General features: G+C 38.1%; 1 protein-coding gene across 4 annotated transcripts in view; it reads left to right on the forward strand.

Moving 5' to 3' along the window:
- Nucleotides 1–16,584, forward strand: part of NEIL3 (nei like DNA glycosylase 3) — a 45,735-nt gene that overhangs the window by 7,158 nt on the left and 21,993 nt on the right. Inside the window, exons 1-3 of one of the 4 annotated variants that reach the window (XM_045019465.1) lie at nt 6,483–6,733; nt 10,756–10,880; nt 16,425–16,559. In XM_045019465.1, the coding sequence (XP_044875400.1) occupies nt 6,545–6,733; nt 10,756–10,880; nt 16,425–16,559 (449 nt within the window). In that variant the 5' untranslated portion in view covers nt 6,483–6,544. Of the gene's footprint in view, nt 1–6,482; nt 6,734–10,755; nt 10,881–16,424; nt 16,560–16,584 lie in introns of those variants that run through there. The other 3 variants (XM_045019467.1, XM_045019466.1, XM_045019468.1) reach the window with 3 other exon arrangements.

Below are 16,584 nucleotides of genomic sequence, written 5' to 3' on the forward strand. Positions count from 1 at the left end.
CTTTTACCCTATACTATACCGATTTCATGGGTGAGACCAGAGTTTCTCAAATTGGGGATCCTGACCCAAATGGGAGTTGTGGGCGGTGGGGGATGGGTGGGAGGGAGAGTTGCAAGGTTACTTTAGGGGGGGTCTTGGTATTGCCACCCTTACTTTTGCACTGCTACCTTCAGAATTGGGTGGCTGGAGAGCGGCGGTTGCTGAGTGAGGGCCCAGCACTGCAGGCAGCAGCACAGAAGTAAGACTGACAATACCATACCATGCCATCCTTATTTCTGCGCTGCTGCTGGCAGTGACTCTGCCTTCCTGCCCAGCAGTCACCACTCTCCAGCTGCCCTGCTCTGACGGTAGCACCATCACCAGCAACAGTGCAGAAGTAAGGGTAGCAGTACCACAACCCCCCCTAAAATAACCATGTAACCCCCCCAAAAAATTCCTTTTTGGGTCAGGATGCCTACAATTACAACATCGTGAAATTTCAAATTTAAATAGCTGAAATCATGGAATTTATTATTTTTTAAATCCTATGACCATGAAATTGACCAAAATGGAGCCTGAAATTGGTAGGGCCCTACTCATTCACATCTCTTCTTCTCCTTCATTTTTCCTAAAATAGTATATAGCACCATAAAAGACAATACACACAATTTTTATAAATACATCTTTTCAAAGTGTTTTAGTGGACAGATTGGATTTTGGTATTATTTAACATTTAAAGTTTGATATGTTGCAATCAAGCTTTTTTAAAAGATGGAAAAATATAGTTATTGAGAATTTTTTTTAAACTTTCATTTTTAAGCATCAAATAATTTGAATAAAATTTGCCTGGAGGATTCAAAAAGCTAAAAATTCTTCTGTACTCTAATAAATTTATTCAGAAAATAGTTTAGTTAAAAACATTTTTTCAGTGCACCTGTCAAGGGTATGAAGACAGAGTCTACCATAAAACTGCAGCCGCAATATGAACTATGGAGCCATTAATGAGTGGTTCCATAATCAGGGTAATTTTTAGTCACCTGGTGGGTTCAGCTACAAATATCCTCGTTGTTGATATTATCCTGGTACTTAATATGAAGCAGCTGGTGAAGATGACAAGAATTGAAAAGGTCAATCCAGTGCTTTTTAGCCTTCTTCAGTGTCCACATTTCACTGCCATACAATAGAGCTAGTATAACTGTAATCTAGCTTTGTAGTAAGCTTTGATGTCCTGATGCCTTCCCCAGAGCTTGCTGAAGGGCCCAGAGCATGGTGTTGCTAAACCAGTGTCCACATCTTTTGAATATTGTGCTAGGCACTGTGCAAATGAGGTATCCTATCAGCTATAGCAGGACCAAAAGTAGGTTTTGTTAAAACTCTTTGGGTGAAATCCTGGCTTCATTGAATTCAATAACAAAACTCCTGTAGACTTCAATGGAGCCAGGATTTCACCCTAGATATTTAGTAATAATCTAAACCCCTTACATATACTGCTTTACTTCTTTAAAACACTGTACAAACATAAACTAATTAATACTCTTTAAGGAAGGTAAATAAATGGGAAAAGATTTTACCTAAAGAGCAATAAGTGACTTGATCAAGGCCACACAGGGAATCACTGTCAGCAGAGATTAGTTCTGCACTGCATCTCAAGTGTTATATTGTTAATCATGAGCCCTTAGCTCAAGGAGGTGGTTATGAGAACCTCAAAATAGGACTAACTTTGTATTACATAAGTGAATGCATATTTATATTGTATGGGTTTCCCTGTGGGCCCTTGATCAAGGTGGATATACAAACCATAACTTTTACAATTAAATGAGAAAGCTCTTGTCTTTAATATATCAGTTAGAATCCTAAAATTATGTTAATCTGGGGCCAGATCTTCAGCAGGTGTAAATTGTGATAACTCCAGTGACTTTAAATTATCACTGTTGTTTATAAACCATTGATGCAAATGAGTTTTATTACTATCAGTGTAAAGTCATATTGATGATATCATATCAGTTACGGTTACATTTTATCTTGACTGCAACATTTAAAAAATACAAACTAGCCCACACTCAACTTGAAAATCACAACAGTTAAACTCTCTATTTCAGCCATAGAGATTTTACTGTGGTTTACTCAGAACCTCCTATCTCCACTTTTTTTTTAAATTTACTTTCCTATAACTACTGTATTATCCTTCAACAACAGAGTAAATCAGAATAGTATAGTTTGTGTAATAGAATTAAATTGGCTTTCCACAAACAGGGGTTCATACCATACATGATGTAATTTATATTATGGGCTAATAACCAAAGAGTGATTTAACTTTGCATCTCTGTGGACTGTACATAACCTTCAGCCAAGACGAGCAGGTTCATGGCTCCATGAACAGGGTAAGCTGCTTTAACACCACAATTTTGGATTAATTGCATTAACAGACTTCATTTAGAAGGATTTGGGGATGTTTTTACAAGGTTTAGAAAGGATTTCATTATGATTACATGGTATGCAATTTTGTGTGTGTTTCACCCCTCTCATAAGCTTCCTAGGCAACCATGTAATGGATCATGTCAGCCTTGCTTATGCTTTCTTATCTAAGATTGTTTTCACCCACATGAATGTCTGCTTTCACTGTATACTTTCACCATCCCAGAAGAAAAAAAGGTTATGGCCATATGACGGATCTCACTGTTAAAATTGCCTTTATGACTATTAGGTTTGGAAAAGTCGGTTCTGTGTGTGTTGTTTTCAGAGAAATAGAAGAGATTATAAATTTATTTTTAAATTATATTAATTTAGATTTCTCTGTTTCAACACATCTCTTTGCTTCTCACTACTTCTTTTTAAACTTTTGATAAATTGTACTTTTTATGGATTTTTAATTGTTTTGTTCTTAGGACATTGATGAACTATAGAAAATCAAAGTAAGGCAGTGGAAATGACTTCTAGGTTAGAGGAATTAGCTGGCTTTATTCTCCACTATGTTACACAAGTTTTATGCCCATGCTACACCAACATAAAACTTGTACAATAGAGTGGAGAATCAGGCCTCATATACAAATCTTGGGAAACAGACAACAAAAAGGGATACATACATTTTCTATATAACCCTGGGAAACATGATTTTCAAAAAGGAAAAATGTCATTCTATTGTGTTTTTTTCCCAGTGAGCTCATATGTGGGATAACATATTCAAGGTTTGTTTTCAAAAACCATATGCATGCAATTGTGTGTACAAAAATGTTTGTGCAGTGTATGCCTAATTTCTGCATGCAATTATTACAAATGCCTACACAAATTAGGTAACTGCATCCAATTTCCAGTTAGATACATAAATGAGTATTTGCACAGTTGCACAATTTTCACACACAGTTACAATAATTGTGTGGAACTGTAAGCACATTTGTGGAATTCCTCACTTGCAGATTTAAAAAAGTAGGTCCTAAATGTTTAGTGAAATAGTAAACATTTAGGTTTGCCACCAGTTTCCACATCTGTTGTCACAGTACCTCTGCATGATGTGGTGCTGCTGATGTAACAACAGAAAGGAAGGATAGCATTATGTGAAATGACCAAACAATTAAACTTGTTCTTTAAATTCTGCAAATAGACTTACCCTTGGGAAGGGCTGTTTCTCTTTGCCACTGGATTTTGCAGAGCCAAAATACAGTGCCCTATCTCTTTTCACAACAATATTCTACATTTTAACAATGGACCACAGAAAAAGTTGTCAAAGATGTTTTATTTGTGTGTTGTTCAACTGTGTTCTGTTAATACTAACTATTTGGAAAAAAATACCCCACCCTCACCTCGTAGCCCAAGTAAATGCCAAGTACATGGTTAAAACTTGAGGACCACAATTTTGAATTTCCTAACATTCAAAAGTATTTCCGTTATCACAGCAGCTAGGATGATTCTACTTATCACCCTGTAAAATACAAACAGTTTTACATGTTTGATCTTCACTATACCTCCAATGTAATTAGAAAACTGTATGACCACTATTTTCACTCAGCTGCTGTTGTTTATAAAACTGCTGTCATTGATGTACTTGTACTTTTCACCATGGAACAAAAACACAGAGATTTACAAAGTTCAATATTTGGCATTTGTTTTAAAGTATAAAAGTGTCAACCCAGTGTCTGTTGCAGTGCTTTTCATTGCATCCTTTTCCTTTAAGGTATTTGTATCCTTAAATGTTTCTCTTAATGAGAACAAACTCCAGACTGTTTACAAAGTATCACCAAATAAAATATAATGCTCACTAATAATGGTTTGGATACAACTAGAGTTCAATCAGAAAGGGAATGAAAGTGTATGTGAAGAGAGGGTCACTACAGATCACCTTGTTAAAATAAAATTAATTAGTCTATGTGAGAAGAGTAAGAAAGTAAACATATCCTTATTAAATGGTTCTTATTGAAGCCACGGATACACCTCCTTCCCCTGTAACTGGATATGACAGTTAAAACCTGATCTGTTGTAACATGTCATAACAGGATAGTTATGGACATTTATAAAATGTTCAATTATAAACAATTTTTTCGGGGGAGAGGAAACACATTTTGATTAGCAAGTAAATGGGAGATGCTGGTCTCACTACTTTTTAAGATGCCTAAATATGAATTTATGAACCTAACATTAGGACCCATTTTTTTGTAAATCTTGGCTGGAGCACCAAAGTAGGGTGCAGGGAAAGCAGAGAGAGAGGGCTGAGATTCACACCTTGCCCCTGAACATTGGCGGTTGCTTCCTCTGGCTAGGGAGTTTAATTCTCTGGCCAATAATTGTCAATTTGTCAAACCTTGTTTTTTCAATTACTAATTAATCTCAATAGCTTCTGAATCAGCATGCTTATTAAACAACCAGCTATATTCATAGTGACGTACACCACATCATACACTTTTTAATTTTCTGGGCAACATGTCATATGATTTATTTATAGGGAATCTTCAGTTGGGCTTTGTATAATATCTGACTATGATATAATGTTGCCTACAATGGCTACAAAACCTTGAAGTAAAAGAAAACAGCATAAGCAAAGTTATCCATATGCTATCTTTTCTGACCTGCTTCTTTTGGAAAGTACTGTATTTAGCAATTTATTCACATATCCTTGAAAAGTATAGGTATATGCAGCAGGGGTGCAGAGAGGGTCAACAAGTCTCCTAAAATATGCACAAATGCGTGAGCAGTGTTGCCCTGTGTTTAGCATAGAGGACTAGAAGTCAGAATTCTTTGGTTCTGTTCCCAGTTCTTGTGCCAGGTCACATACAGTCCAAATCATGTTAATAATTTCTAAAGTATATTTTCCCCTAGTGATTATTAAAACATATGTGGGGATGCTCCTGAGATTGCCAGGGATTTTTTTTTTAAATACACATTTAAAGTTTGCCTGTCGACACTCTTGATTTGGCTATGAAATTTGCAATTCCACGCAGGTGTCTCCTCTTCTTTTCAGAGGGCCCTGAGATTGTGTGGATAAACACGTGCAATAGCAGTTCTTATGTCACCATTCAGGGATTCATATGATAATATCCAGGAATCATTACCTAGGATACAGCATTACAATGAAAATAGGAAAGAATTCATGATAGAGCCACAGGACCTGGGAGAAAACAAAAAAAAAAGAAATGATGTGTTAGGTCAGCAGCTCAGTCCTTTTTTTTTTTTTTTTTTGGAACCTTTCATTGTGACAGATCAACAAAATGCCTGGATGGATGTGCCTTCCTTACCATGTCCCACCACAGTTTCCACCTTTTCTCATGCTGATGGGACAAAGACTCAAGATCTGGATGCTGGCTGACATGAAGTTCTGGTGGTGGGAAATTCAGATCCTGCATTTTGTTCCTTTACAGAGACAGGGTCCATTTATGACATTTGAATGCTGGCCTAGATTCCAGCTGGGGCTGAGGGTGTGCAGAATGGGCTAGGCTCAGGTTTGGGGTTGAAGCCCATTAGGCCACTTCATGGGTGATAGGGATGCAGGGATAGGGATCCCATTTGGTCCGTTTGCACAGATCCAGGGCAGGAAGCCACCTTTGACCATTGCAAAAAGATTAGAGTTGCCAGGTGTCCAGTTTTGGACTGGAATGCCTGGTTGAAAAGGGATCCTGGCGGCTGTGGTCAGCACCGCTGACTGGGCCATTAAAAGTCCGGTCAGTGGCGCAGCAGAGCTAAAGCAGGCACCCTGCCTGCGGTGGCTCCATGCGGCTCAGCCTCAGCCCCTGCATCCCAATCCCCTCATCCCCAGTGGCACCCCCGATCCCGCACCCCCAGCCGGAGCCTTTCCCCGCTCGCACCCTAACACCCTGCCTGAGCAATGGGGGGAATGGAGTGAGCAGGGGGCGGGGCCTCGGAGGAGGGGCGGGGCAAGGGTGTTTGGTTTTCGGCCAGTAGAAAGTTGGCAAGTTCCCTAACAGGGATGGGAGGTCCCATCTAGCTCCTGGACAGAGAGGGCGGGCGAGCCTCCAGTTTGCCCCACCCCAGTCGTAAGCTACGGGCCTCCTCCTCCTGCAGGGCGCTGCGGAGACGGGGGCGGGGCAGCCACCGAGCGGGAGATTTGAGCGGCTCCGGGATGGTGGAAGGTCCCGGCTGCGCCCTGCACGGGGAGAGGCTCCGGGCCCGGGTGCGCCGGGGCCAGGCAGTGCGGAGTGTGCGGGGCAGCGCGCTGCTGCCAGCCCGACCTGGGGCTCCGGGGCCCGCCGCCTGCACCGGGGTGAGCAGCGACTGCGGCGGGAGCAGCTCGGGCGGCGTGCGCCGGACGGTAACAGCCGCCCCAGGGCGGGCGGGACAGGACAGGACAGCTGCTCGGGCCCCTGCAGGGCTACGGGGGGCGGCAGCGACACGCTGCTGGTATCCCCAGGTTGCAAAGGGGGCTGGTGGGGGCGACCCCCGGCTGAGCCCCGTAGCGTGGGAGCAGCTGAAAGGGGAACGACGCGATGCTTATAGACACACGCGGGGTAGGGGGAGCTCCTGCCAATCCCTCCGCGCCCCCCCCCTGTAAATAAAGTACAGGGGAGAGCCTGTCCCTTGCTGCACTCGTGCCTTTTCCGTGTCCTCATTCATTTCCTTTGACTCTTTCAAGCGTTGGGCATTTTAGGACACTTACAATAGAAAGTGTTACACACGTTTCTGAATTCTGTCATAAGCCGCTGAGCCCTGTTGCAAGGTGTCAGGATGTGCTGCTCCCTAGCAGTTGAGGAAAGTCTGGCAGGATGTGCTCAGTCTCCTTTGGTGCTTATGCAAGAAAGCCTGACTTCATCCCCCAAGTGTAAATATTCTCTCTCTCCTCAAAACAGGCATTGTTTTGATAGCGCCCCCCATCTGTCTTTGGGCACAAAGAAGAAAAAGGATTGCACTGTAATCTTTCAAGTAGGCCGATACAAGGACCAATTGTTTCGCTGCTTCCCCACTAATTACATTCAGAGTAGAAATTTCAAAAGTATATGTTCATTTTCAAAAGAGATTTAGGCATTTAGAGAGCCAGATTCTTAAAAGAATTCTGACACCTAGAGATGCAGAGAGGCATCTAGTGGGGTTTTAAAAAGTGCCTAGACCCATGATGGCCCATCAAAATTATTTCATTGGGAATTACATTCCTAGGTGACTTTTGAAAATCCCACTAAGTTCCTATCTGCATCTTTAGGTACCTAAATACTTTTTTAAAATCTTGCCCTAAGTGCCTAAATATTTAAAAAATGACATTCAGGCTTTTAAGCCACTTAGTACTTTTGAAACCTTTACCTTCTCTGTTTAATGCTATTAAACCAGACTAAGTGGACTTAATTTTAAATAAATGTTGAGAAGGCATTTGTTGTACTACTGTGCTGTATCTGATATAAACGTTTTACACAAATACAAGTGATGCAGTTGACATTCCTTTTAAGCTTTGAAAGAATGCAAGAAAGCTTTACTAGATTTGTAAAAATTCTCTTGTAGTTTTGGGGATGATAAAAATGTGCCTGACTGATTTGAACTTCAAACAAGATCATTAATGTGAGTGACATAATTTGTTTCTGCAAAAATCATTGTAGAGTTAACTACAGCAGAGGTTATTGTCAGTTTGAGATTTTTCACTTTTTTTTTTAAAATCAGTGTACCATAATATATTCTTGTCATCAACATAATAAATCAGCCATAGCAAATCTGATTAATTTGAAGAGATAGAGCTGGAGAAACATGAACCCATTTAGGAAATAATGAAGGAAATCTTTTCAAGTCACTCTTTTGTCTAATCAAAAAGATGGTATTTTTTTTAAATAACATTTGAGTTCAGGAACCCTACAAGGAAAATCATAGAATTTGTTGCTGGCATTAGTTGCTTTTTAATTATATAGGGTTTGGAAGTGTACAATACAAAGCCTAGAGGGAGAATGATACACATTAGCCCACAGAAAAGGAATTTTTACTTACAGAAATACATTAACCAGACAAATTATTTAACCAAATAAAGAAAGGGGTATCTGCTTTCCATGTACTCAGTATGTAATGTCTTGGCTAATTTTTACCCATTTTTGTTGCCAATATAAGACTATTCAACAGCATACAACTTTGCGTGCTTGTGGGACCTTTTTGTAGAAAAAGTTAAAATATACATGAGCAGGTCTGGTTAAGAGCTGTGAAGATTCAGTACTCCATTCCTGATTGTTGAGGAGTTGTTTTTTTGGTCAGTTTCTGCACAAGTGTGGGAAACTTGGTGAATCCCTTATGTTCTAAGCAACGGGAAAGCCACAGAAGGATTTTTTCTTATGTTTGATATGTAAGCCTAGACACAGATTAATGTTTTGCCATAACTCTGTATTAAGGTTCCACAGCAGTGCTCTTGCCCACAACTTTAAAAAGAATGTAGTGCAAGAGATTGTGTCATCAATTAATTCTCATAACTTTCTGGTTTCAGGACTTAAATAGTATTTTTATTTTTTGAATAAATTATGCTCTGATGAATTTAGCAAAGAGGAAAAGATAGTAACAATCATATTCTCAGCTGGTGAAATTCATCCCAGGATGAATTTTCTCTCTGGACAGAGGACCATCACAAGGACTGTGCTCCACTTTGTCCTTGTAATGGTCCTCTGCTTCATGGCCCATGTAAGGACTTAAGTGGGGCATAAACGGCCTCTGCTTTGGGGAGAATGGAAGATCTTATCTAAGCACAGAAGTTGAAATGGTTTAATTTAAATCCTTTAAGAAACCCATTTAATTGAACCTTTTTTAGTGTGGAAACTCTTGTTCTGGTTAAACTGATTGGCTTAAGATAAACTATAATAAACTTTGCTTATCCCAAAATAAGCATCTGTACAGGGATTTGCACAGATTTAAATATATTGTTTCAAAAATCACACCTTGAGACTGGTTCAACAGTCTTATATAGGCAAAAGCTCTTGCATTTTCTTTTCCCTTTGTCAACAGGCAAAGTGATATTGAATATAATAAACAATGGGCCTTCCAACTTATTTTGATTGAATAGGTATTTTATAATTATAGTTAGGAATACTGAATTACAGGATAATCTATATATAACTTAGTTATTTCACAAAGCTATTTAAAAATAAAAGATAGTGAGAAATAACAGTCTTGGTCCTGTTAATTACTCATAATTTTGACACTTCTGTACATATCTCAAAAATAGAGAGAGGATTTTAAAATAGTATGGCAAATGAATTGACTAAAAATGTCAACATGGTTTTAACAGAATATTTTTTTTGTTAATAAGGAGCAATTGTACCATACTGACAAAACAGCTAGTCATCTAAGGCACAAAATGTAGGTCTAATTGTGTATTCTTTATACAGACTTGAAGTTTTGCTTCAGACCTGTGTCATAACTGTTCACTTGGGCTTCTGCCTGTTACGAATGGAAAAATGTTATTTTTCTCATAGTAGCACTGGCTTTAGAGATTTTGCAACAATGATGATAGAAGTCCTAGATACTTTGTGAATTACAAATGTGGTTTTGAAACTAGTCTGATTGTGCTAATGCTTGATTCATACACCAAAACATAAGCTCTGAAATGCTGTCACTAAAAAGTAGTTCCCTGGGCCAAATTAATCATTAGTGTAAGTACTTGTGTCTCTATTTGAATAAATGGAGTAACACTTACTATGTGAGTAGTGAATTTTGACTCAGATCTTTAAAATGATCCATTCCCTTCATTCCCTCACCAGTATCCCTCCCCAACACCTTTGTGTCTTGCTGTTGAAAATCTGATCTTTGAAAGGAATGGTACTCCTGTGGGGCTGTATGCAGATTTTTGCTGGACACAAGAAGTCTTGTCTAGTACACAGAACATATATCAGCACTGTCAGTGGCTCCAAACAGAGGCATTTTGAAAAGGTTTTTGCTTTTAAAATAACAAAAAATGGTATCTCACATTTTCTTCAACAAAATACCCTTCTCAGAACTCCTGAATGGAGTTGGTGATCTGGCAGGATGCTCTGTAAGTGTCTGTTAGAGATTTAAGGTGACATCTGTAAAATTATGTTTTTACATAAATGATGAATTACTTATCTTTTTTTCTAGGATAATATTTTCTGGACACCAACAGGGCAGAGTAAAATGGGCTAGTGTCTGATGGCTTTGGTTACACTGAATAGCAGCTTACTTTTCAAGTAGTCCCATTGATTTCAGTGGGATGGTTGGAGGAATAAGGTTGTACTCAATATGATTAAGGGTGTCAGATTTTGTCTGTATAGTTGAGTATTAACTGATGACTGTGAAATTTTGATACTGGCTTTAGGACTGTTTCTTTCCTAAACATGTGTTGTGTGTGTGTCAATTTATCTTCAGAATGCTGTGACTGGGAATAAAACCTCCTGTCAGGATTTCCTGAGATTGCTGAAAGGATGTGTGTACACTGGTGTAGAAACTTTGGGGAAGGAGCTTTTTATGTATTTTGGACAGAAAGCGTTGAGGTAAGAGAAATTTGAAGAAGTATTCCCTCTGTATGTATTCTTTATCCATTTTCAGTTTTTTTTCTTAGTACTATCATTTTCAATTATGTGAAAGTTAATTAGTATTGTAGAGAAGTTTCTCTGTGCAGTTTGCATCTAGGTGCTGTATATACTAGACCAGTGGTTCTCAAACTTTTATAGTGGTGACCCTTTCACACAGTAAGCCTCTGAGTGCGACACTGCCCCCCTTATAAATTAAAAACACTCTTTAAATATTTAACACTATTATAAATACTGGAGGTGAAGCGAGGTTTTGGAGTGGAGGCTGACAGCTCATAACCCCCCCCCCCCCGTCATAACCTCATGACCCTATGTTTTTAACCAGTTACCAATCCTTCACTTTTATCCCATGACAGCTTACTTTGCTTAAGAACCTTTAGTGAGGGACCTTGTCAAAGGCTTTCTGAAAATCTAAGTATTCTATATCCACTTGACCTTGTCCACATGCTTGTTGACTCCCTCAAAGAATTATAGTAGATTGGTGAGGCATGATTTCCCTTTACAAAAATCATGTTGACTCTTCCCCAACAAATTTATATTCATCTGTGTCTGACAATTTTGTTCTTTACTATAGTTTCAACTAGTTTACCTGGAGCTGAAGTCAGGCTTACCGACCTGTAATTGCTGGGATCACCCCTGGAGCCCTTTTTAAAACTTGGCATCACATTAGCTATCCAACACTTCTAGTCCTTGGCAAAGCATTTCAGATTCCCTTCTAGCAGCTGGTCCACATACAAGGCAACAGCATACTGTTGCACCCAGTTCTCTTTTAGCTCAAGTCGTTGAGTTCTGTGCTGTGGATCTAAAAGTCTTGGGTTCCACCCATACCGATCACTGATAGAATTTCTGTTTGCTTAAAACAAAACAAAACCAGAAAAATCACATACAAAAACATTAAAAGAATACTCAGGTGGTAGAGTAAAGCACTCAAAAGTTAGGAAATAAATGACAGAATTGAGGCAGAGGGTTGTAAGAAGAGAGAGAATATTTTCTTGTGGCAAAGTCTGAGAGTTGGCAGAGCTGGGTTCTATTTCTTGCTTTGCTTCAGACTTTCTATCTGACATTAGGCAAGACTGGATGATATTACACATGCACAAGGAGGTCAAATCAAGCTTGCAAAGTCAATGTTAATTCTGGTACTTCTTAAATGAGTGTTTGGCTTTGCATTTTTAACATTCCTTTTTTGTGTAATAACCAAATATATTCTAGTAGTCCCATGGGATGGTAACCAAAATGAGCCCACCCAACTTTTTTTAAAAAAGTCTTCTACAGACTTCACAGCACAAAAGTCAGACTTCTAAAATTGCTAATACTTACATGAAATTTGTTGTAATTTTCTAAACTTACATGGTTTGTTCATAATCAATATACTGAAGAGTCTAAAAATACCTTATGTAGATAACTCCCAATGATTTCCATTCAAATAGTGGCTACTCAGCACCTCTGAAACTTGGACTCATACTGTGTAAGGATCTAATTATAGTTCCCCCTTTTTCCAATGTAGCATGCGGTATGTGCATTGCAAATGTCTACTGCAATGCAAGTAAAATGTGTCAAACCTAAACTAAAACGTTTGGGGTGACTCATTTGAAAAACAAACAGAAAACCTAGTTTATATGGTCTGTAGTGTAATATAAACAAGTAGAGTTCTCAGATATTTTACATGAATATGAAACATACATTAACTAGAATTTTCTTTGCCAACAGTACCATTTTGCAAAAGTTATTTTCATTGTATGTCTATTAAAAAAGAGAGGGTACGTGCCCTCATTGTAGTATTAGACTACAATCATATGGTACTGCAGGATTTTAAGTAATCTTCATTTTTAAACTACCTTTTAAAATTAGTTATTGAAAGTATGTGATCAAAGCTTTAAGTATAACAACAATTAAAATTATCAAAGAATCCTGTGGCACCTTATAGACTAACAGACGTTTTGCAGCATGAGCTTTCGTGGGTGAATACCCACTTCTTCGGATGCATCCGAAGAAGTGGGTATTCACCCACGAAAGCTCATGCTGCAAAACGTCTGTTAGTCTATAAGGTGCCACAGGATTCTTTGCTGCTTCTACAGAACCAGACTAACACGGCTACCCCTCTGATAATTAAAATTATGTAGATGCTTCATTTAAGCCCATCTGTTACTTTTGAATCCTGATCTGAAAATTAAAGGACGTCTAACAGTCAAAACTGATCTCCCTCGTTTGTTTGTTTGTTTTTTTTAAATGTTGGTCCAATCAATCACATCACTAACTGCTCTGGAATGCCTTTATAAATTGCACCTATGAAATTAATCTTGAAGCTAGCAGGCAGAAATTCCTTATTACCATGGGAAAACGACTTTAAATTGTTCTCTGAAAGCTGGACTGTGTAGAGCTCTAACACAAGTGAGTGTGCAAGGGAGGAGCTGGGAAAGGGCCCAAGAAAACACTTGATCTTTGGCCAAGAGCCAAACACTGTAGATTTCTGTCCCCCTGGCTAGCATCACTTCAGGGAAAAGGAAGATTTGGCCATCTATGCTGATTGAATGAGTTATAGATGAACAAGGTTCATCATGGATAACAATTAGCACATAAGGGAAATCCATTTTTTGCTGAATTTGTGATCCACCTATCACTGATATATGGGACATAAATCCACTTTCTGCTTAATGAACAATAATATCAGGGAATAATTCTTTTGAGGAATTTCTTTCATCTGAGAACAAGCATCTAATAGTAGTAGTAATAGAACAGGTGCAGTGAATTCACCAAAGGCCACAGTGTAAGCAGCAGCATGGAGAATTTGAACTTATCTCCTATGTTTTCCTTGATTTTTGTATTTCCTCTTAGTTGATTTTTGAGGATTACCACCAGATATCTTTGTGTTTATGGTAGTCTCTTTTAAAACTAATAAAAAAATGAATCAGTTAAAACCTGCAGAGGTGAGTGGTGGGGATTCTTGTAAATTAGCACAGTTTGTAGATGCATTTTATCAGTGACTAGAGAATAATTTGCTCTAGACTGAAGGAAATGACAGTTAGGGTTGTGAGAGATACTATATAGAAGATGTTCAGATAATCTGTTTTCTTCAGAATAACTATAAATGTACTCTTGGATCTCAGCTGAATAATTCCATCTGGAAATCTTCAAGAACCTATAACAATACATATATTTTTATTTTCTTTTAAAAAGGCAAAACTTAGGCACATTCCATGTGGAAAGGATTCTGATTTGAAGAGCCCAAATAAAATGCTATTAAAAGTAGTGGAAAGATTCCCATTGATTTCATTGAGAGTTAGATCCAGGACTTTAATGCACCCTTCTAATAAAATTCTGTTACCAACTTTTTATCTTGTCCCTATAACATAGTTTGTGCTGTTACTGAGCAACTATTTTCTAGGAATTAATGAGAACTTTGCAATTAAAAAACAAACACAATCCTCGAGAACTTAAGTCATGTATACAACTGAACAGTTACAACAGCTCAGTTTTTTTCTGTTAAAAAAATTGAGCTTTTTAACACAAGCTGTCATCAGACAGCAGAACCAAGATTTCAATTAAAGTAGCTTCCATCCTACTTTCTCCTTAATTACAATGACAAGAATGCTATTTTTCATTGTTTCAGCACATCAGGGATAATGAGGCACACTGGAGTGGAATTTGTAAAGTTCTTAAGGCTTTTAATATAAAAGGAGTTTATGCATAGAAGTGATTGTGAAATATTCTATTACTGTAGCCATGAACTGAGAAGTAGTTGTGACAGTAGTGCACCTTTAAACAGGGCACTGGACCTCCATAACTGAGACCATTAATTACAAATATGCACATGATTATTTTTTTTCTTATCAAGAACTTTTGGGAAATGTTAAATGCATTTATGATTGATAACACGACACAGAGTTTAAAGCCTACCTTTTAAAAAAAAAACCAAAACAACCCAAACTGCTTAATCTTTTGCAATGCTATATTGCACTTGAGAATTGGAAGCATATAGCAGTAACAACTGCTGTCAGAATAGTTACATTTATTAACTTATCTCAACTGAACGATAAGAAAAATCTTCTGAAATGCACAATATACTACTTGAGAATCAGTTTACAATACTTCTCTTCTTTTGGATTTGTAATCAATTACTAACAATGTAGTAGTTTATTTATTAAGTGATACACTGTAGCCTTGAAGTTAACTGTAAATATTTTTTAAAAGCCATCCTTCCAGTACTTACGGATAAATAAGAGTAAACAGATGTATGGCATTACAGGGGACGGATTAAAAACAAATAGATGTTTGAGATGCTGTCTTTGTGTTCTGTCATGTGCCAGGCCTTTTTGTTGTTCATCTCCTAAACCACAAAATAATTAACCTTCCTCTGATATAAAATATTTTTAAAGGAGAAGCTCAGAAATAAGACTTCCCTTTGAGGAAGTGGGGTATATAAGGTATGTTTGGATTAACTTGTGAAGGAATACTTTAATCAGGGCTGCAAATCAGATTTATTTGTCCTTTGCTCACTACACTGATACCAGGTAGAATCAAATTCAAGATCACTGTATTCAACTTAAAAGCATTGAAAGAGCTGCACTTGGGGTACCTAAAAGATATATATCAAGCTCTGGACAACTCCACTCCTTTCGCATGTTGCCTCAAGAGTAAAGCTCATCAGTGAAGGAGGCAGATCTTTCTATGGGCTGGCTTAAGACTGGAATTTCTGCAGTGTCTAACAACCACCTCAAACGTCATTACTTTATATTTTTTGTGCCTTTAGTTTTCAACCTCACCTTAACTAATAAACACCAGCACTTATATTTAAATAATAATAAATTTTAAGAATTTTAAAAACCTACACAATCTTTGCCCTGAATAGAGGTAGGAAAAAGAAAGAACCAGCTACCATACGGCAGATGCTAGTCATATTGTTTTGAGGACAACTGGAAGATGCTTGATACCATGGTGAAAGTTGTAGTGAAACAGCTGGCAATTTTGTCTTCTATATTGGGTCATTTCCACTTGGCAGAAGAAGAGCTGATGGTAGAATATTCTTTGAGAAGAACACTGTTCTTGTTTTAGTGAGTCTTAATTTTAAAATGAGTCAGCAAGAAAGAAAACAAGTGTATTTTTTGCCATTGTCCCTGGACTGACTTGAACTTCCCTGGAGGAGCCTGGCAGGGGCTCTAGGGGGGCAGCAGTACAGGTGAAGAAACTCCCAGGATGCTGCATTGTATTATGGCTGCACAAACATGTTTCAAATTTAAATCATTAACTGAATGATTGGTTATATAAAGATCTAATAAAGTCACTATATACTTGAGTGCTTCTTAGTTGCTACTAAACACAGTCCTTTGTGGGAGGAAAGAGAGACCACGTAAACAAGCACTTTATGTCACCCTGTTGCTGCTAATGATAAGAATTATTATATATACTTAGTGAATTTAATTGCCAAGCTAGAAAATAGACTACTAACATGCCTGGGAGTGTTGTTAAGATGCAGATTTTTTTTTTTTCAGAAATGTGTTTCTCGCCTAGGGTTCACTTTGGCATGAACGGTTCCATGTGTATTAATCCAACTGCAAGCGAAGACCGAAATGGAGCACCACCAATTCTGGAAATACACCTTACTGATGATATGGTTTGTTTCTTTGATGCAACAGTAGAGCTTAGGTAAAGTAAAAATTAAAGCTTTTCT

Source organism: Mauremys mutica, chromosome 5 (genome assembly GCF_020497125.1).
Source record: "Mauremys mutica isolate MM-2020 ecotype Southern chromosome 5, ASM2049712v1, whole genome shotgun sequence".
NCBI lineage: Eukaryota > Metazoa > Chordata > Testudines > Geoemydidae > Mauremys > Mauremys mutica.